At 52.7% G+C, this 22174-nt stretch overlaps 1 protein-coding gene across 1 annotated transcript in view; it reads left to right on the top strand.

The window, feature by feature from the left end:
* The window catches only part of PCP4 (Purkinje cell protein 4), a 55279-nt gene extending 40099 nt beyond the window's left edge, over nt 1-15180 (top strand). The window contains exon 3 of the mRNA XM_036243694.1: nt 14826-15180. Coding sequence (XP_036099587.1) covers nt 14826-14953 — 128 coding nt within the window. The 3' untranslated portion in view covers nt 14954-15180. The remainder of the gene's footprint in view (nt 1-14825) is intronic.
* Nucleotides 15181-22174: the final 6994 nt, after the last annotated feature.

The raw sequence follows: 22174 nt of genomic DNA, 5'->3' as shown, positions 1-22174 counted from the left end.
GTTTCTTACGGAGGCAGTAGGCGGGGAAGAGGTACAATGGACAGAATCTGAATAGGATTGTCACCGGCTGTGAACATGTGATAACAAATGACACTATTTCAAAAAACGCGGGGGTGGGGGCAATTCAGTCTTTCATCTGGACAAACTGCATTTCGGTGGCATGCATTCAGTTTTGCCATGAGGCTGCTTGGGCAGTGACTGTCCTCCAGGTGAGGACAGGGGTAGCCATTGGGACTCACAGCAAGAACACAGAAGAGGTGCGTAGGCGCCCAGGGTCGAACTGGACACACCTGCACACAGAAAGAGCTGCCGTCAGCCCTCCTGACACCTCTGAGATGAAAGCTACAGCCAGAAGGTGTTCCAATGTTCTCTCGAAACTTCATAACCTTTCGCTGTGGGCCTGGACAGCGCCGCCTGGCGCCACACACTGTCGGAGCTGTGCGTGATGTTGCCAGCCTCCCTCTCCAGGCCCACGACAACAGCCACATTGAGTCACAGCTACTTCTTGAAGTGTCTCCCTTGCACCTTCTACAAACCCAGCCCGTCAACATCTTAAAAATGCGGCAATGCACGGAGGAGCTGAACTTTGATTCTGAAAACATGAGCCAGATTATTTCGTGCAAAGCTAGAACTGGATCCCAGAAAGACCTTCTGAGCGATCTGCGGATAAAACGTTCAGCCTTATTCTGTTCACGTGTCTCCAAGTTGATCCGAACCACAAAATCCTGCCAATCACGTATGTGGGCTGGATGGCCCCTGTCAGGTCACCCTGGCCATTCACAGCTGGCAAAATATAACCCCTGGCGTGGATTTCCCAGCAAAAGGTCAGGCGCTACTGTTCGGGGGAAGCCTTCCATTCTCCAGCGGACGGATGTCAGACTCGCTTCCCCCCAGCCATCTGTCCGAGTTGGTTTCTCCCTTCAGAGTCTTGACATCAGCCTCTGTTAATGCTCCCTTGAGCCACAGCAACCAAAAATGGATATTTTATCACTGCTGAAATTTTTGATCTAGACAGAAATACTTCTACAGCCTCTGTGAATAGTTAGAACGCTCCAAGGGATATTTCAATGCTGGTCCTTTGAAAATTATGTTTTTTTTTAAGCTATATCAAAATGGAATAATTTGGGATCATGTTGCCTGACACTGGAAATGTCTCTGTTTTTGGAATTTTTGAACTACAAATACTCTGTTTTATTTTTGGCCTATAAGAACTTCTGCATGGGGGTGGGGGAATGGGGCTTGGATGGGCTCAGGACGAAGGTGCCTGGCTCTCTGTCGAGCCCACATCTGAACTCCCCCACTGCCCCGGAAAGCGCTCTTAATTCATTTCTTCTTGAATCAGCAGTCAGAACATGATTATTAGATAGTGCAAACCCCGAACCCCAAACTCTGTGGTTCGCTAGCCCTGTGAGCTGGACTACTCCACGTGGCTCAGCTACCTAACCCAGAACTACATAGTTTAATCCTTTCTGGGAACTTGATTTTATTCTCTCTTTACAAATATGTGAACCCATCCTCCTGGTAGGCAGAATACCAAAGCCCAAAGCTTCAGAAGACTCGCCTCTAAGAAGCTGTTTCCAACACATCAGTATGCTCTTGGCCATGAGCTCCTAAGTTTGTGTCCTTAAAAAACAAACAAACAGGAGCCATGTGTCTTTGCCTTAAACACATGGAAAGGGACGAGTGAGACTGAGGCTGGGGGGTGAGGAAACCGGAGGGTGTGGAGCTGAAACCCACAGTTCCTGGAGCCCAACCCCACCTCCGTTTACACAAAAACACAGGTTAACAAACAGAGGCGCGCGCCGCTGTGCAGAACCCATCCCGTCCTTAGGATGTTCCGACACAGAACCTTGCCACACTCAGAACGCTTGAAGGGGACTTTAAAATATGGAAGGCGTCCCTGCCTTCGTCTTGTCTGTTTCTGCTCTTTTTCCTGGTCGCACATGAACACTGCGGAGAGGGAAGTGAAACACAGGACGCGTGACCGGAGGGGACCCCGGGTGGGTGGCAGCCTGGAGTTTGAGGTTTTGAGCAGTAATGAGAATTACTCAGTCTGGAGGCAGCGAGCTGGGCCCGGCTCGAACCCGGCTGTGAATTCGTTTCCCAGGCTCCTTTTGAAGCCTCACTCAGAGCTTTGCACCCAAAGTCACATTTTATACGCCAGGGAAGCATCTTGTTCTAGAATCCTGTGCATCTAAGAAAGTTTATAATCCCTGAAAATCTGCAAAGGGAAGCACCCGCCAGCCCGGGTTGTTGGCGCAGGGCAGCGGAGCCAGATGGGAACGTGTCTGAGCCGGCGCTGCCCCTGGGCTTGGCTGCCGGCGGGTCGGGAAGATTGCAGAGCCACCTGCTGGGGCTGGCACCCTGGGGACAGGCATCTTCCGCCAGGTAGTGTGCCGGCAGCAAAGGGAAGGAGAGCCCAGGGCCCAGAGTCTGCAGACAGCTCTGGTCCCTCTCCCTCTCCTGCGTGCACCTGGTGCTTCTTCCGTCCACGCTGCTGTCAGCGTTCCTTGTGGTCATGAAGCTGGACTGGTCTTTCCACGAGAACCCAGGCCCTGCGGCTCTTAGTCCTCCTGCACCGAGTCCTCGAATGCCCTCCCTTAGCCTCAGCTCCTTCCTTTTCCCTTGAGAGTCAGTCTCAGAGTGATGAGGTGAGTTCGAAACTCAACAGGCTCAAACCAGGTGTTTATGTCAGCGGGGCGAACTAATGCTCCTTTGAAGTGACTTGAAGATGTCCTGTCATTGTGATTGCACTTGACTCTTCTTTCCATTACAGGGTGGGGGACTTAATAAAATTCTCAGAGTTTAATCCTTTAGAGCTGGTATTTCAAACTTCAGAAGCTAGGGGTAGAAGTGAGGTTGAGACGGTCCCATCGTCTGAAGTTGTAAAACCGGGGAACACGAAAGAAAGAAGAAAACCCCAGTTCTCCCAATGCTTTAAAAGGCAGGGAAGTGGATCGAGCGGAATGCAGGGTAGGCTCAACCCCACCGGGGACACCTTCCTAGGAGCTGCCCCTCGCTAACATCCGCTTCCCACGTTTCCAAGCATTTGAAAGGTGTTAAACGTTCAAAAGCTGGAAGGGGCAGGATGTGGAGGGAGAGCTGATGCCTGGCGAGGAGAGAAGGGGTAATGCCACCTGGAGAAGCCCGAGAGGGATGGTTGGCAAAGATTAGCAAATATGCAGGAAATATTTCTGTAAAAAACTGAGATTTAAAAAATATTAAGTGCTATGAAGAAATGGCCATCCACATCAGAAACTGGACAGATGTATATATCAGGAGAAAAACTATATAGTTGTGAAGCTAAAAATAAAAGGTCTTTTGAAGTGAGAGGCAACAAGCATTTATTCGAGATCAAAGAACAGCCAATTCAGGCAGAAGCCAAACAGTGTTCTGATGAGGAGACAGAAGCGATGTGTACTTATGAGGAAGGAAGGGAAGGGGTCATTGACGCCCATAGAAAGACGACATTGCTGTCAGTGCAGGTAATAGCACAGTGACGCTAACCCTAAATAATTCACATTTTCAGTCCAGTAGTTATCAGTCTTCTATCTGCTTTCTTGTTATCTTTGCAGACAGTTATTTGGGGCACCGTGTTGCTTTAGGCCCAGTCCAAAAGTTGTTCTGCCCTGTTCTAACATTCCGAGGTTTGAAGCATGAGACATGCCAGGCAGTTCCCCTGGGTGACAGCTCTGGCTCCATTTTAAAGGGGCTCATTTATTACCTTTTATATAGTTAAGAGAGGACAATGAAGTCATACTGTGGTGATGTAGAACTCAATTTCTGTTTTCTGCTTGAAATGCAGTGTTTTCAAATAAATTATACACTCGTAACATGTGTAAGTAGATGAGGTTCATCTACAAGAAGGAAAATCCTAAAGTAACAACAGCTTAAACAATAACATTTATTTCTCTCTCATATAAAAGGAATCTGAAAGTAGGTAGTTGAGGGAAGTTAGGGTAGTTTCAAGGAGCATAAAGCACCTATATTAATGTTTTCCAACCTCAGTGTAAGACTTCCCACTTATGGTTCAATAGGGCTGCTTGAGCACCAGCCATTGCACCTTCATTCCAGCCAGCAGGAAGCAGATAAAAACAAGAAAAGAGGGCAAAAGGTATCTGTTAGTTTACTTTAAAGGAGATTTCTTTCTTTTTACTTACATGTTGGCCAGAACCTGATTGTGTGTCACCAACAATAAGAGGGCTGGGAACTTTGTTCTCTGGAACTGTCTGTTCCGTCCCCAATCAGGAGAATTGTAACTAAAACAAATGAGGTAGGTGGAGGCCGTGAGCAGACTCGGCCCAGCACATTCCTGCTCGTGGAGCTTCTTGAGCTCTCGCGTACCTGGCTGGCTTGCAGGGAGGGTCGGCCTGCGGTGTCAGCCTGTTCTCTCGTTCTCATTCCCCGTTCAGTTCGAAGGTGTTTTCTTGGTCAGAGTTGCGAAGGGCGAATGGGGGCTTTTTTGAGGGGTTTGTTGCTAGGAAGTTAGCCGCTGATTTATGGGAAGGGATTTCCATTCCTTCCATGTGCTCAGAGGAGGAAGGAAACATTTGGTATGTTATTCTCTCTTCGGGAGGGGTCTCATGCACCTACTTTCATGCACGTTTTTCTCCAGTCAGTACAGCCTGTGATCGGATCCCTACAGACGTGGGACGTCCCCTTCCTCACAGAGCATCCCTGTCGTGCCCCAGCCGCGTGGCAGCAGGCCTGGAGGAGGTGGTGGGCAGGCAGCGGAACCCACGCTTGTCCTGGAGAGAGGTTTCCAGGCCGTGGCACCTTACAGAATTGCTGGAAGGCAGAGGCCCTGAGTACAGCGTGGATGATGAGCATGGGGAGCATGCACCACCCCTCAGGTCGCGCCAGCAGGAACCCTCTGCTGCTGTCACTGACTGGCATGTGGCCCCAGGCCCCAGGCCACTCATGTCCCTGCAGCTGCCTCAGGGAAACCCAACGCCTCTGCCTCCCGGCTTCCTGTGGTCCGCCACACCCCCAGGGCTCACTTCTGCGCTTTCAGATCCCGCCTGGGTGCTGCTGCCGGCCCCAAGCCGCGGTGGCCGAATTCCCCTCCCAGCACATCTGGGACTGGATTTCCTCCAGCCTCGCCGCCTCGGTGGCGGAGGAGAAGCTGGAAGGAGTGTGTGGGGCGAGCCGGTCTGCGTCCCACTATCTCAGGAAACAGCCCACCCTTGTAATCGGGCTCCCACATCTCAGCACAGGCCGGTGCACGGCCTCCCCGCCCCTCTGCACTCCTGGCCTTAGCACCCCCTCTGCAAACGGGGGGACACGCGAACCTCAGAAAGGCAGCTGATGGCGCTCGAGCAGTCGGAACTCGCATCTGAGCCTCCCTCGGTGAGCTGGTTTCTGTCATACCTCGCCTGCCTGTCTTCAGTTGTCCCCTAGAAAAAGTGCAGGCATTCTGACGAGCGTTATGTGCTGAATAGGGTCCCCCCTAAAATGTATGTGTCAAGGCCCTAACCCTCTGGTATTTCAGAATGTGACTTTGTTTGGAGATAGGGTGTTTAAGGGTGTGATCCAGTTCAAATGAGGCCATTAAGGTGGGTTCAAAGTTCATATCCCTGGGTTCTTATTAGAAGAGGAGATCAGGACACAGATACGTACAGAGAGACGGCCACGTGAGGACGCAGGGACATGACAGCCGTCTGCTCGTCAGGGAGAGAGGCCTCAGAAAGAACCAGTCCTACTGACACCTCGGGTCTCCCGCCTGCAGAACTGTAAGGAAATACATTTCTGTTGCTTAAACTGCGCAGCCCGCGGTGCATCGTTCCAGCAGCTTGAGCTAAGACAAGGAAACAATTCTGTTTTTCTAATAGAAAAATTATGGGCTGGTGCTCCAGCAGTCACAGCGGGTCACGAACTGGAAGTCTAACACCGGGGATGCAGACAAATTCCTGCAGTCATTGTCTTTCTTTGTTCTCTTAATGAATTTGGGGAGAAGTCTGATCTCATCAGCGCTCATTCCCTTCCATGGATTCATCTGATCATCTAAATGCCGCAGCTGGGAGTCATCCCACAAAAGCAAGGTGCACGTACGAAGAGACCAGAGGGGCAGACGGGAAGCAGAGGAGTGGAGTAAGCCATGGCCTTCAGCCCGCCGAGTCAGGCTCCGCGTTCCCCAAAGCCCGGTGTGAACAGAGGAGACGGGCTGGGGTGCGGGGGTGAAGAGAGTGCCTCTATTTTAGGGCAAAAGAGACTTTCTGTCTCTGGGAAAAAGCTCTGAGTACCAAAGAAGGTGTGAACCTGGCAAATGGAAAGTCAGCAAAAAAGGGGGATTGCATTTGTATTTGATGTGAGAACACTTTAGATGTGGAAAGCCCCTTGCTTGTCGTTGCCAATTCCCCATCCTGCTCTTTAATCTCGCTGCTTAGCAAAGACCCGGAAAATTGCAATTCTCCGCACCAGCTGCCCCCATCCAGGACATCCCGAGCTCAGAGCTGGGGCTCCGGCGGGCATCTGCTGGCTCCCCTCGGCCCAGCGACGGAGGGACAGTGTGAACCCGGGAACAGCTGGCTGAGATACCGTGTCCTTTTCAGGCTTCATTCCTTGGCTCTTAAAGGAACGCGTCGTCTTTGTATTTTATTGGCTTTCATAAAATGGGTGCTCTATGCCAGCATTGTTAGGTACAAGGCCTAGAAATTTATTTTTATTATTTTTTTCCCCGGGAGGGATTGACCTGTTCTCTAACAGTAGATGCCTTGTTCTCTGAGTAAATTTGATCCAATTTGAGGCTTATGGGATAAAAATTCCAATCCTTACTTGATTTTCTTGTCTCTCTGCCTTCCTCGCCTGGAGGGCCGTGGTCTGGGGCTTCATGAAGGAAGTCACGCTGGCTCTCCTTGGCCATGTGGTGGCCCCGGGGCGGAGAGGGTGGGCACCCCGCGCAGAGCCCGGGAGGCAGGCGCCGTGTCAGTTACCTTAAGCACAGCAAAGGCATCGTAACCGGCAGCTGTTAATTCTTCTGAGTTAATACTGCGTTTTGAGAGAAGGGAGGACGTTCTGGGAACCCCGTTTGCAAGGCGTACTTCACTTCGATGACTGTTATTTCTTTACGGTGTGCTGAAACGCGCGTCCTTTCATAGTAGCTCTGTGCGGCACCCCCTAATCAGGCCGACTCCCACTCAGGGCAATTGTAGCCCAATTTACTGCTTATGTACATATTTCTGATCTACAGGCTTACCCCTTGGGAGGTCATTTGTTTCCATAAAATAAATCTGCAAATGTGGCAAGTCATAAATACGCAAGCGAAGGCCTTTTACCACGCTGTGTGTGTGTGTGTGTGTGTGTGTGCAAACCCTTGTGTTCATGACTTATTGGTCTAGGCATGGCTTCATGTCATCACGAACTCGGAAACAGATATAGCTCAGTTCCTTTAATCAAGCCTGGAGATTAATAGGATACATTTTGGAGTGATGTGAGTTTCAAAAGTTTTTTTTATTGTATCTTGGGCTGTTCAGGATCCATGAATATCTCTGTTTTGCCCTGGATGACTGCATGTCTGTTAATTTCTTTAAAATTTATGCTAATTGCTTGAAGTCTGCTACTTAGATTGTGAATGCATCAACCGAGAATAATTTTTCAAAAAGCAAAGACTAATTTTTCAAAAAGTGTTGCTTCCTGTCAATGCTGGGCTCCTGGTGCCTCTCCCTCCTGGGCAGGGGGGTGTAGGCTGGCTTCGGGGACAGGGTTCCTCCTCTCACACTGTCCCCTCCCCCGAGGCCTTCCCTGACCGCGTAGCACATGCTCTGCCCCCACCACTCCGCTGCATTTGTGGAATTTTTGGAATTCCATTGTGTGTGTGTGTGTGTGTGCGTGTGTGTGTGTGCGTGTGTGCACCTTTTATTTTCCATTCTCCCCAGGACGGCAGGGGCTTGGGTTTCCTGTCTGCTCTCTTCTGGCCCCTCGCAAAGTAATGGGCCCTAGTAGGCCGTCCAGACCACTTACCCAACGACGGAACGTGGTGCCCGTTCTCCCGGAGCCGTGTGCACAGGCAGATTTTGCAAACTAGTTGACCGTGCTGTGTGTTTAGACTTGGATCACTTGAGAGAGTTCTTCCCCCCGAGCAGCATTATCTGGTGCATATGGAAGGCTGTGGTCTCGGCCTGTGTCTAAGGAGCTGAAGGTCGCCAGGTTTGGCATGAGACCTGGATCCCAAATCAGCCCTTGGCCAGCACTTGCCAGGGGACCTAGGGTGACCTATGCTGTTGTCTCTACACCTTTCTAAAATGGGGACAGACCCGCTGGTGTGGCTCAGTGGTTGAGCGTCGGCCCACGCACCAAGAGGTCGCCAGTTTGATTCCTGGTCAGGGCACATGCCCAGGTTGTGGGCTCATCCCCAGTGGGTGGTGTGCAGGAGGCACCGATCAATGTTCTCTCTCATCGATGCTTCTATCTCTCCTTCTCCCTCCCTCTCTCTTTAAAAATTAATAAAGAGAAAAAAATTTTTTTAAATGGGGGCAATAGATGTGTTTCATAAATGGTTGCAGGAGCCAGACAAGGCAAAGAATATCAGCTACTGTAAAATCTATAGAGCCCCAATATTAGGTTGTGTGCTGCTATGTGTCCCCCCAAATTCCTAGGCTGGAGCTCTGGCCCAGTCGCTCAGCATGCGCTACATTTGGAGACAGATGGGCCTTTAAAGAGGTGATTCCGGCCCAGCCGCTGCGGCTCCGTGGACTGAGTGTTGTTCCATGGACTAAGAGGTCCGGGTTTGATTTCTGGTCAGGGCACATGCCTGGGTTCAGGGTTCGATCCCTAGTGGGGGGCATGCAGGAGGCAGCCGACCGATATCTCTCTCTCACATCAATGTTTCTATCTCTCCCCCCCCCCAGAATATTAATAAAAACAATTTTACAGCCCTGGCTGGTTTGGCTCAGCGGTTAGAGCATTGGCCTGTGGTCCGGAGAGACCTGGGTTTGGTTCCCGCTAAGGGCACGTACCTTGGTTGCAGTTTATCCCTGGTCCTGGTTGGGTCGTGTGGGTGGCAGCCACTCAATGTGTCCCTTTCATGTGGATGTTTCTCTCTCTCTCTCTCTCTCCTTCCAGCTCTATCTGAATAAAAAATGGAAAAATGTCCTCGGGTGAGGATAATTAAAAAAAAAACCCAAAAACACAATTTTACAAAGGCGATTCAGTTAAAATGAGGTCATTAGGGTGGGTGCTAATGCAATCTGACTAGTGTCCTTAAAAGAAGACGAACAGACACCAGACATTAGAGGACAAACAAGGAGAGAGGCCTCAGGGGAGACCAAACCTGCCTGTGTGTTGACCTTGCCTTCCAGCCCCAGCCTGCAGCGCCTCCCAACGGCCGCGCAGGAGGACGGGATGACGGGTGTAGGGCCGCTCCACTCACCACCGCCCGCCAGGCCCGTGCTTGCCAGACTGGACCCACGAGGACGGGTTGGAGCGTGGCCCACCATGCCCTTGCCCTGTGTTTTCATGGCGATGCCAGAGACCCGCCACCTTCATTTGGGATTGTCTTCAACTGTAGTCGTCCCCCTTTTATATCTACGATCCTGTATTTCACACTCGCCATGAAATGACCTGTGAAGGGAAATCCACGGAGGTCTGTCTCTAAGGGAGGAGCAATTCAGTGCTCAACAAAGTGTGGCTGCGGTAACAGTGACATCTTTAGGAAGGGCCCCTGGACGTTTCTCTTGTTACATAATAAAATACGCACAGCGGGCCCCTTCCTGTCTCCGTGTTTGCAAGGAAAAGACAATGTTTCAGGAAAAGAGCCTGAGAAATATCTGCAGTACATCTGAACAGGACTGGCTTCCTTCCTGAGGGGCGGTCACGGCAGAGCCGAGTCCCGAGACGCCTGAGCCTTGGGGGCATCAGTGCCTCACCAGGCCGGGGGCATTGGCCGGCCTGTGCTGTGTGCCGGTGGCTGGGTGAAGTTTCTGGCCAGGGAGGGACAGCTAACTCCTTGGGTCCGCTTTGCAGCTGTGCCCTGGGGGGTGGAGAGAAGACGGACCCACGGAGACATGGGTAATGGGCAGGTGGGTAATGTCAGCTGCCGGCCCGATAGATTTTCATCCTCAGTTCCTCAGACTGCCTCCCCTTTGAGAAGAGGTGTTCCAGGGACCGGGCCTGGCAGAGTTTGGGCTCATGGCAGATGCTGGCCCCCCGGGCACACAGGACACTGCAGTCACGGGGTCCGCCTCACACCTGAGCTCTGCAGTCAGGAGGTCGGGTTTCCTCTTTCTCCAGGGAGTTGGCAACCGATGCCCGTTTTTATTCAACCAGCTAACTGGTGTGAAGAATCTCTTGCCCATTATCCTGGTCAGCTGTGAACTTCTCCACGGAGAGACACACAGACATGCTGCGGTCCCAGAGCTGGGGACAAACTGCAACCGAGGTACACGCCCTTAGCGGGAACCGAACCTGGGACTCTCTGGTCCATGGGCCAACGCTCTAACCACTGAGCCAAACCGGCCAGGGCTGGATAGGGCTTTTAAAAGAGGATTTTACTTTTCAGCTTTTGAGATGCACACATGGAGAGCCAGAGAACTGTGCCCCTTCCTGAGCCACGGAGAGTTGGAGGCTTGGAGACAGGCGGGCCTGACCCACGTCCTCTCTCTGGGGCCCACAGCCCTGCTCTGCTCGCTGCCTCCTCGGGACCGGGGCGTGTGGTCTGAGGAGCCAGCCTCATGCAGGGACGGCTGGAGGGCACGGTCTGTCCGATGCCAGGCCTGCCTTCCCTCTACTCCCCGGCCAGGCTCCGATCTGACGGAAGCCCACCCAGAGCTCCCTGGCGTGAGGATCCACATTAGTTCTCAGGAGCTGCGCATGGGAAGGTGCCCACCCCTGGACACCTGTGTCCCCAGCTCTCCTCCCAGGCCCTGGCCGTTGCCTGCTAGTGTCTTCATTACAGGCCTCCTTGCGTCATTCCAGTGTGGCCACGTTTTCCATCCAGGAGAGCAACCTCCGGTCTCCTCCGCGTCGTCTGTGGGCGGTGCCTCCCGGCTGGCACCGCGGAGGCCATGGCACCTCCCAGCCTCCTCCTTTCCAGCCTGGTGCGGGCAGTGGGGGCGAGGAGCCCTCCACAGGGAGCGGAGAGGGTCACCGCTGCGGGTCCTCCAGAGAAAGGCGTGAGTCCCGGTCGGTCAATGTGTGAACTCACCTGTAAGCCCCCAGTACTAATTGAACACCTAGTGTGCGCCGGGCCCCGTGGGAGCTGCTGGACAAGGCAGGGGGTGTCCCTTCCTCATGGAGCTCACACTCTGGGGGTGACGGGCCCCAGACCTGGGAGGAGAGAAAGAAGTAGTCAGGTAGCAATTGTCCCATGATTGAACCATACGTGGGGTGAGGGGGCGGGGCGTGCCCCGGAGGGAGCACACCCTTCCAGCGCCCTTCCTGTGCCCAGCAGGCATGGCCGAGGTCCTCTCCCTAGGTTTCAGCAGCGGAAGGGTCCCTGGCACTGTTGGTGGGCACCTGCCTTTGTCCTGCAGTGATGGGGAGAAGAGGCTCCGCACCCGCTGTGCTTCCTGTCACCGAGGTCACAGGAGGGGAGCCTTGCAGGCCACGCGCTGAGTCGAATCTGCGTAGGGCCTGGGGCTCTGCAGAGTGGCTCTGGGGGTTGGGCCCGGCTGTGGTCCCTCCAGGTCACATCCTGCCCGTCCCTTTGCCCCTCTGAGTCCGGGTGCTCAGAGCTGTGCTTTTCCAGCTCCCAGGACCCCTGTGCCACCGAATCTAATTTGTTGTCCCTTGTCCACCACAGTCCGGGTCCCCCTCTTCTGCTGTGCGTGTCTCCGGCCAGCTGGGAGGAGCAGGGACAATGCCACCCTTCCCCAGGGAATGCTCGACTACAAAGTAAACAGAACGGAATGATTCCTGAAATATTAGTGGTTTGTGTTTCAGACACTGTAGTATTTTTCAAATGAGGGTGGATTCTATAAATCACTTTTGGCTGAAGATGCTAGTTTAAGACATAATTGTGAAATTTACTTTTATGGCCTGTCCTTAACTGTCTTATTATATAGTCCCTAAATATACATAATTTTCTGCATCTTCATTCATCATTTGTCAAAAAGTAATGGTGGGTTTTTTTTGTTGTTATTATAAAAGGAAGAGATGAGTCAGGCCCTTCAGAAACTTCGGGTCAGAGCAACATTTTAAATCTAAAGGAGAAATCTTTCATTTCTTTCCGAATCAGAGCTAATTCGTCCCCTTTGCGACCATGATAGAGAAGATGAAAGGGCTCCTCAGGAGGGAAAGGGTGGGGGCTCTCAGTCACCCCGTGGGGATGACACAGATGTTGGCACTAAAGGTTTCATTGCTGTGAGCACGTGGCTGTCGTCTTTCCCATCTCGGGTCTGCAGGGTGCTCGCTCGCCAGGCTCCCTCCTGTGACGGCTCGAGAAACGTGCGACCTCTCTGAAACGCCTGCCCCTCCCGACGGTCCTGCCCTTAGGAGGTCCCCGAGGAGAGGGCCCCGGATGTAGATCAAAGTGGGGCTGGCTCTCTGACGCAGGAGGTGGTCCCCTGTATCACCTGGGCACTCATGGGTTAAAGTAGATGGCCCCCAAATAGTCCCCGGACACCGACGACGCACTCAGAATCTCTGCTTTTATGGGCATTGGCAGCAAATCTGGGCTGGAGGAAAACAATCTGCTGATCTAGGTCATGGAGCCGTCAGTCGGCCAGGCTTGCAAAGCCGCGTCCTCTCCTCCTCGACGGAGGTGGGATTGCAGGGCTCCGGGCGGGACCTGCTTTGGCTCTGAGAATATTCAGAGGAGGCTGTTCAGGACCTGCAGAGGCGAAGGCACACACCCAGCTGCCCCTGAAATAAGGGGGTACACATAGGTATGTGTATGTAGGTGTGCGTGAAGGAAACAGAGATGAGAATCGCTATCCTTTATCTTCTATCATTTGTCTATTTATCTACCAATCATTTGTCTACCTACCTACCATCTGTCTATGTATATGTATCTATGTATGTGTCTATTGATCATCTATTATCTATCTATCTATCATCTATCTATCTATCTATCTATCTATCTATCTATCTATCTATCTATCTATCTATCTATATCTATCTATCTATCTATCTATCATCTATCTATCATCTATTTATCATCTATCTATCTATCTATCTATCTATCTATCTATCTATCTATCATCTCTCTATCATCTATCTGTCTATCATCTATCTATCACAGAGACAGAGAGCAGAGCAAGCAGGAGAGAGCAACCAGCCTCATTTCTCAGTGATCCCAGTGTCCTGCGCCTCTGTGCTGCCTGGACATCATCATTCCGAGTCACTGAGAAAGCAAGTGATCGAAGGGACCACACGTAGGTTAAATGATGCACTTCGGCTGCCTGGTAACAAAGTCAGGGTTGGAGCCCTGTCCCTGCTCCCCCTCTGGGCCTTCTATCCTGCCTCAGTGTCCCTGATTGTCCCATCATCCCCCTGGGTGTGCTCCTCACAGTGCCAGGCTCCAGGTGCAAGCCCAGGTGGCAGTGAGGCTCTTGGGCCAGATGCCAACTGGTGGGTCCTGTCCCCAGCTGTGCTCGAGCTAACTGCAGCTCTTATCTGTCGCTTCATCTATAGACCAAGTGGCTGGACCTCCACTCAGACTGCGTCTCAGAACCACCCGAGAGCCTTGTAGAAACGTGGCTGTCTGGCCCCCCCTTGGTGACACCTTATCCACTTGGTCTTGCTCTCAGGAGCCTTTCCCACTATGGCTGTGCAAAGAGGGAGCCCCAAGTCCGCCATGGGCCCCCTGAAAAAACTAGGGTGCCTTTGTTGACTCTGATGATGAGCTTTCATGGACTGAGGAGTGGTAAAGATTCTTCCCTTCCGTGGCCAGAGCACTTGATGTATTTATTTGATTTTAGTATTGGGTGAGAAGCGAGCTGCTCGCACAGAGGGCCATCAGCTCATGTGTTCACTTCAGTTTGGTATCGTGTTTCCCACCATCATTACTGTGGATTAGTCCCGTCTTTCTGCCGTAGCAAGCACTTTGCTAAGACCACGTTGCTGGAGCAAACATGTTGAGACTTTTGAAAGTTCAGCCTAGTTGTGAAGGTCAAATGGTGTCATCCATTTTCAACAGTGATCGAAACAGAAGCCGTAATGCGATAAGCAGATCTCGTCGGCCATAGAGTGTACACTGAGGCTCAGGGGCTTTCAGAGCTGTTGTGACTCTCGGCTACCCCCAGGCCACTCTCTGTAGCGCTACTGAAACTGCATCCTGCCCGGTGTGGCTCAGTGGCTGAGCGTCAGCCCATGCACCAGGAGGTCGCCGGTTCGATTCCTGGTCAGGGCACATGCCCAGGTTGTGGGCCAAATCCCAGTGGGGGGGGTGCAGGAGGCGGCCAATCCATGTTCTCTCTCATTGATGTTCCTATCTCTCTCCCTTTCCCTTCCTTTCTCTAAAATCAATAAAGAAAAGAAAATAAATAAATAAGCTGCCTCCCCATGATGCTCTGGGCTCTCTTCAGATGGCAGAGGCTGCATCTCCATGGACACCAGGAGACAGGGACCGCCCAGCTGATAGTTTAACACTGTGTGTAAAACGTGAGCACGAGACACAGACAACCGCGTGCAGAAAACGTCTGAGGTGCTGAGACAGCGTCCTCGAGTTTCATTGTCCCACGCAGGTGTAGAGGACATGAGCTGGGAGACGGCCGATTCGGACGAGGGTCAGGACGCGTGCTCCGGACTTTAGTTGGCAGGCGCCGTCAAGCTGGGGGTGCTGCCCGCGGTGCACGGGGGTGAGGGTGGGGGTGGAGGTGCCTTCTCGAGCCCCGCCTTCCTGCTTGCTTCCGCCGGTGATGGCTTGTGTCTGTGTCTCCTTGCTGCAGATGGGCAGAAGAAGGTTCAAGAGGACTTTGACATCGACATGGACGCGCCAGAGACAGAACGTGCAGCTGTGGCCATTCAGTCCCAGTTCAGAAAATTCCAGAAGAAGAAGGCTGGGTCCCAGTCCTAGCAGGAGAGCCCCCTCCCAGTCTGCCGGAAGTCACCGCCTTCACCCATCACCAGTCAAGAAATTAAAGAAAACAGCCTAGAGAGAAATCATCCGCACACACGCGCACAGCAGTCCCACAATGCATGTACAGAGACCCCGACCCCCCTGCCCTGTAGGACGGCGGACCAATGCCGCTGCCAGGCGTTCTCTCTCTCCGTGTTCATCTCCAGTACCGTAATAAAGTGGAATTAAGATGCGTGATTCAGGCGTCTCTCCCTTTCTATGGATCTGGGACATTCCCACTGCTAAAAGAATTGCAAACCAGGTGTCTGTTTTCTCCTTCCCTGAAGGTTCGAGCTGAGACACGGTGCCTCTCTTAGAGCTGTTCTGCTGAGGACCAGAGACCACTCAGCCTGCCCGGCTCGCGGGGAGGGTTCTGACTGCCCACGGGCAAGCCATACATTTTCTTCTTAGGATGGGGATGGAGCCCTGTACCCAGGGTTGCCACAGAGGCAGAAGTTTTGCTGGGGAATTATGACTCATCCAGGAGGATGGGGCGGGGGAGGATGCATCTACGTTTGGCAGGTGTCCCTCAGGTTAGCTCAGCAGGCACGTTTCCGAACTCCAGATGGGATGCCCCAGGGATGAGGGTCATTCTGCCACTCACCTGCAGTGCTGCTCCTGCAGGCTGCAGGGGAGGAGGTTCCCTGGTCTCCCCACCTCTCTGAGCTCCTCACACTGTGATTCGCTACCTGTTAGGGTTATTTACAACAGCCCACAACTTGGAGAAGCTCTCTGGCTTCTCTCCCACCCCATCTCTTCCCCGGCACACCTCACAGGCAAGTAGCTTTGCACACCTCACCTCCAAGGGCTCCGCAGGCTGCCAGGAAGGTCCATCGTGTAGGAAGGACAGAGTCAAGAGCCAGGGGTTGGGTGATGCTTGCCTAGGGGCCCCAGGGGGCAAGATCCCCCATCCCCTGCACCTGGCTATTGTTCGAACTTTGTCACTTGAGGACCTGTGTGGAAGTTGCATCTCGTCCTCAGCACCCCGACAGGCTCCACCACAACACAATATACCTTCGTGGGCATCCGATTGGTTCCCTTTGGAAGCTCCTTATCCAATGGTCAGGTGGAGTGTGAACAAGATTAAAATAGGAGGGATAGTACTGTGTGTGTGTGCATGGGGGTGCAGGTGTATGTGTGTGCCTGGGGTGCTGGTGTGTGCGTGCCTGGGGGTGTAGGTGTCTGTGTGTGTATGCCTGGGGGTGCAGGTGTATGTGTGTGCCTGGGGTGCTGGTGTGTGTGTGCGCCTGGAGGTGCTGGTGTGTGTGTGCATGGGGGTGCAGGTGTATGTGTGTGCCTGGGGTGCTGGTGTGTGTGTGCGCCTGGAGGTGCTGGTGTGTGTGTGCATGGGGGTGCAGGTGTATGTGTGTGCCTGGGGTGCTGGTGTGTGTGTGTATGCCTGGGGGTGCAGGTGTGTGTGTGTGCGCCTGGGGGTGCAGGTGTGTGTGTGTATGCCTGGGGGTGCAGGTATGTGTGTGTGTGTGTGCCTGGGGGTACAGGGGTGTGCGCGCGCCTGGGAGTGTAGGTGTGCGTGTGTATGCCTGGGGGTGCAGGTGTGTGTGTGCGCCTGGAGGTGCAGGTGTGTGTGTGTGTGCCTGGGGGTGCAGGTGTGTGTGTGTGTGCCTGGGGGTGCAGGTGTGTGTGTGTGTGCGCGCCTGAGGGTGTAGGTGTGTGTGTGTGCCTGAGGGTGCAGGTGTATGTGTGTGTATGTGTGTGTGCGCCTGGGGGGTGTAGGTGTGTGTGTGTGTGTGTGTGTGCGTGCGCCTGGGGGTGCAGGTGTGTGTGTGCCTGAGGGTGCAGGTGTGTGTGTGTGTGTGTGCGTGCGCCTGGGGGTGCAGGTGTGTGTGTGTGTATGTGTGTGTGCGCCTGGGGGGTGCAGGTGTGTGTGTGTGTGTGCCTGGGGGTGCAGGGGTGTGTGTGTGTGTGTGTGCCTGGGGGTGCAGGTGTGTGTGTGTGTGCGCCTGGGGGTGTAGGTGTATGTGTGTGTGCCTGGGGGTACAGGGGTGTGTGTGTGTGTGTGCCTGGGGGTGTAGGTGTATGTGTGTGTGCCTGGGGGTACAGGGGTGTGTGTGTGTGTGTGCCTGGGGGTGCTGGTATGAGGCGTGGGGAAGTGATGAGCAGCGTGAAGTTCATGACTGGGTTGGAGGCAGAGCCCTGGTTGCCGTCACCAGGGCACAGATGGAGAAAGACGGGCACGCTCAGGGGGATTAACTGGTCTGAAAAATCCATCTGAAAATGTGTTTATTGTTTAATGTAAGGAGGTTTCTCCTACTGGACAATTCTGTTAGGGATGGGGTGGGGTGGGGCACAAGCTCTGGGTTTTCATTAGAGAAACACTGAATAGCATTGCTGCGGCGCCAGGGTCCAGACAGGGCTCCCTTTGTACCCGGTGGCCTCAGTCCCCTGGAAAGGGAACAGCAGGTGGAGGGGACACGCCACTGAAAGCTTCCTGAGATGGGTGGGGGCACAGATGCCACATAAACTAGAAGGGTTGTGACGTGGTCTTTGGAGTTTGCTAAAGTACCACGGAGGGAAAGGAAGCCAGGAACAAAGCAAGTGCTTACATAACTCAGATGCGTTCCCTCCACACCCTGTGTCCCCAGCACCCCCATTGTTTCCTCATCCTCTGCATATTTCAGAGAGGAAGCAGGGCGCCCCTCCCGGGTGTGTCTGGCCCTGGGGCCGGGTCCCCTCCTGCTCCCACCTGTCTGGAAGCAGATCTGGATTCGTAGTGAGGTTGCTCCCCCTAGAGGGGCTCTTCATGCAGAGGAGGAAATCCCAGGAGTAGTTCTCCACTGTTCCCAAGGGACAGGAAGCACATCTCAGCAGTAACGCCCGCGGTACAGAAGGAGAGGGTGAGGGCTGCGATGGTTGGAGAAGCCCCTCAATGGTTCTGATGCACGTCCTTGTCCCCATCACAGGTCAAGGGTACCTCTGATGTCCTTTGAGCCACAGGAATGAATTTAACGTTTTGCGTCTCGGCTGGATCCACGAGAGTGTGGAACTCCAGCTAACAGCAAGGGGAAGCCTGTAACTGCCTCCTCTGCCTGGGCAGAGCCTGCCGAGCCTCCGGCCTGGTAGACCCAGAGGAAGGGGGCGTGGCTTAGGCTCCAGGCTCCAGAGGGCCCTGGGGTTCCCACGGGCTGCAGTGTTCATCCTGGAGGGAAGGAGGGGACGATCCCAGGGTGCGCTCGAACAGCTTGGAGCTTCACTAACTCAGTTTTGTTTCACATATTTATCAAATGCCCACCGCGTGTATGTGCTTGGTGCCGTGGCCACCCCCCAGCAAGGTGCTGGCAGGCTGGTGGCGAGGGGCCCAGATAAACAGACACTACAATGGAGAGATTCATGCTGCGGTAGAACAGGCTGCGCCAGGCTTGGAGAATCACCCAGTCCGCCTGAGGTACCGCCACCCTCTGCCAGCAGTCAGAAAGGTGACAGTTACCGGGTGAACAAGGCGGGTGGCTGGTGGTGGAGAAGTATGAGCAAGGCCCAGCGAAGGAGGCTCTCAGACTTGTAGACCCAGAGGCACAATTCCTTAGACTGTCCCAGCTGGGCCGATGTGGCTCTGCAAACCCAACTTGGGCGGGGAGGACCCTAACACTTGAGACTTGGAATAGCTCCATCCTTGGCTTACAGGTCAGTCAGCCAGGACACTGCAGAGTTACCTGTCTTGAGCAGCTAGTCTCCTCACCATTGAAGTGATGATGAAATCTACTCGGCAGATGGATGGAAAATGCTAGGAATTAAAATGAGATTAAAGGCCTGAGTGCCGGGCTCCGTGTAGATGTCTGATGGGAGCCGTTGGTAATGGTAGACCCACGTGAGAAAGAGCCAGCCAGGCATTGCCTCCATCACCAGCACCCTTTTCCCGACTCAACCCAGCCGAGTTCCTGCGACTCTGCTTCCCTTGGGTAAAGCCTGTGGGTTAGTGGTGGAAACCTGACCCGGGGGTGAGCTCGGCCCATCTGAATTCTTTCTTGTGAGTCTGGACTAACGGTCATGAGAAATGAACCACCTGATGGCAAGAAGTTGCTGGATTGGGGCCAAAGCTGGTATTGCGGCAAAACAAACTTTTTTAAAATTTTTATTTTTTGCAGGAAGTTGCAAAAGCCCATTTGGAGATTTGGAGAGAGACACAGGAGAATGTATGAGAGGATTTGAGTTCCTATATATGTGGGCCCATAAGAGAGAGAGGGTGGCCTAGGCTGAATTAGTCTTTTGGTTGCAATGAGCAGAAACCCACACACATGAGCCAAAAAAAGAATTATTCAGGTCTCACAGACATCTAAGACACCCCTCCCCCCAAAATTGAATATCATGGGCAGACAGAATTACATTAAATATATGAATAAATTGGGGCACAGTGGGGGAAAGTTGATCTCTTTCTATTACTGTCTTTATAGCATGATATGATTTTCAGTAAGGTTTTCTAATTTTCTTCATGCAGGTCTTTTTGTTCTATTTCTTAGTATTTTATGGTTTTATTGTCCTTCTAAATTGAGTCTTTCTCCAAATCATTCTTTAGTTAGTTTTTCTGTTATCTAGGAAAACTGCTGTTATCTGCTTAACTCTGTAACTACTCACCTTTCTGAACTGCACACGATCTGATCACCTTTTGGTGGATTGTTTCGGATTTCCTGGTAGACTGTCCTATTACTTCCAAATAACAATAATTTTGTGTCTTTTCTTTTACTATTGTTCCCTTTTTTTTGTTCTTGTCTTATCTTTCTTACAGTCTATCCCTGGTTCTGAGGGAGACTTAGGGATTGTTTCAGTCTAAAGTGACAGTGGCAGACCATCTCACGGAAATGGTCATTTTCTTTCTTTCTTTTTTTTCTTTGTGGATTTTTAGAGGGAGAGGAAGGGAGAGCGAGCGAGAGAGAGAACCATCGATGAGAGAGAATATGGATTGGCTGCCTCCTGCATGCCCCTCACCGGGGTTCAGGCCCACAACCTGGGCATGTTTCCTAACCAGGAATTGAACCAGCGAGGTTCTGAGGGAGACTTAGGGATTGTTTCAGTCTAAAGTGACAGTGGCAGACCATCTCACAGAAATGGTCATTTTCTTTCTTTCTTTTTTTTCTTTGTGGATTTTTAGAGGGAGAGGAAGGGAGAGCGAGCGAGAGAGAGAACCATCGATGAGAGAGAATATAGATTGGCTGCCTCCTGCATGCCCCTCACCGGGGTTCAGGCCCACAACCTGGGCATGTTTCCTAACCAGGAATTGAACCAGCGACCTCTTGGTGCATGGGTCGATGCTCGCGACCAGAGTCACACAGGCCGGGCTGGAAATGGTCATTTTCATAGGTCACCTATTTTGGGTTCACTGATTTTAATTTAAGAGGGTCATCTATTCTCAAATCTTACAGTCCTCTTACTGTACCTCTGAATGAAAAAAATTTATATACCCTGAAGATTAACCTAGATAAATTAGTGTAATTATAAGGGAAAATTGGAGCGAAAGAATTTAGGGTTAGAGCTTATTTAGGATCGATGTTGAAGAAGAAGATTCTCCTTAACAGCATGTTTAGGAGATTTTATTTGATTCCAGTTCCAAGCATAGATCATTGAGGTGGGGTGCCTTGGTCAGTCTTCAGTGTCCAGTGTCTTAGTCAGCTCGGGCTGCTACGATACAACACTGTAGACTGAGTGGACCAAACAACAGACATTTATTTCTCAGAGCTCTGCAGGCTGGTAGTCCAAGATCTAGGCGTCAGCAAATTTGGTTCCCATGAGGGCTCTCTTTCTGGTTGGCAGGCAGCCTCCTTCTTGCTGTGTCCTCACATTGTGGAGAGAGAGAGAGCGCGCGCGTTCTGTTGTCTCTTTTCTTATAAGGGTACCAAACCCATCATGGGGTTCCACCCTCATGACCTCATCTAAACCCAACTACCTCCCAAAGACCTCATCTCCTAATACTACCCCATTGGGAGTTAGGACTTCATCTTGTGACTTTCGGGGGGACACAGACATTCAGTTCATAATCCACCTTCGCAGGAACAGGGCTCCCGATGTCATTTATTACAATGGTATCGGACGGAATAACACCCTGGACTCTGTCCACTGCCCAGCTGATTTACTCCCTGGCTCGGATCCCTACCCACTGCCTGTCACGCTGCCTCTCCGTTGCCGCTTTGGCATTGGCTCCATGTCCCCCGAGGCTGTGAAAGTAGTTTGCTCTTTTGCAAACAGATGCTTAATTGAATAAGAACTGAAGGGTAATTGAAATGCGGCTGTGCTTTCCGTGACCTCTCTGGGAGGTAGGGGTCCTCAGGGCAGGGATAATGATGGGCTCGGGCAGGGCCCTGGGGGCTCCATGGAGACACAACCGGGGGATTGTCAGGAGCGGAGCCTCTAAACTGCTGTCTCTCTGCTCCCGCCCTGTGGAGCCGACCTGAATATGGAGATTTTGAACCCCCAAAGCTCACCAGTCTCATTATTGCTATGTGCCTGTACCTCAGGCTCTCTGTCCCCGAATGTTGAAAAGACGCCGTCACCTGAGTCTCGGTCGCTCACACAGGATGGAGACGCCCGGCCCCCGGAAGGCTGCCTGAGCCTCAGTCTTCTCTTCCAGCCCCGCAGCAGGGCCGTCCGCCAGCCCATCTGAGAAATGAGCTGAGGCCGAGTCCTTGACCTGTGGGGTGCATTCCAGCTCGGAAACACTAGGCACAGGTGAAGTCACACACCCTCAACCCCACACCTCCGAGACGGGGTCCCCGCTTCGCGGCTCTGTTTCACGTGAACTTATTGATGCTGAAAACGTCACCCTGACTGCACCCTGGCCTCTGGTCCTTCAGCCAGCCTCTGCGGTTTGGAACCCACAGGGGGAGCGTCCACCCGAGACGGGGAGCCTGTGGCCGGCTCTGTAAGTACTGAGGGTGCAGAGGCCTAGATGGAGGTGGTCCCGGGAGAGCGCTAACTCCATTCTGCACCCGGGGCATGGCGGCGGCCACCCCTCCATTTCTCCACTTTGCACCCACTTTTCTCTTTCTAGTACACTCCTCTGTGGCAGCCAGCATCAGCTTTTTATGACTGTGACTCTTCCCTGGCCGGTTTGGCTCAGCAGTTAGAGTGTCGGCCTGCAGATCAAAGTCACGGGCTTGATTCCGGTCAAGAGCACGAGAGAGAGAGAGAGAGAGAGAGAGAGAGAGAGAGAGAGAGAGAGAGAGAGGTCATCAT

Source organism: Molossus molossus, unplaced genomic scaffold, assembly GCF_014108415.1.
Source record: "Molossus molossus isolate mMolMol1 unplaced genomic scaffold, mMolMol1.p scaffold_m16_p_5, whole genome shotgun sequence".
NCBI classification, from domain to species: domain Eukaryota; kingdom Metazoa; phylum Chordata; class Mammalia; order Chiroptera; family Molossidae; genus Molossus; species Molossus molossus.
This window is presented reverse-complemented; position numbering and strand designations above follow the sequence as displayed.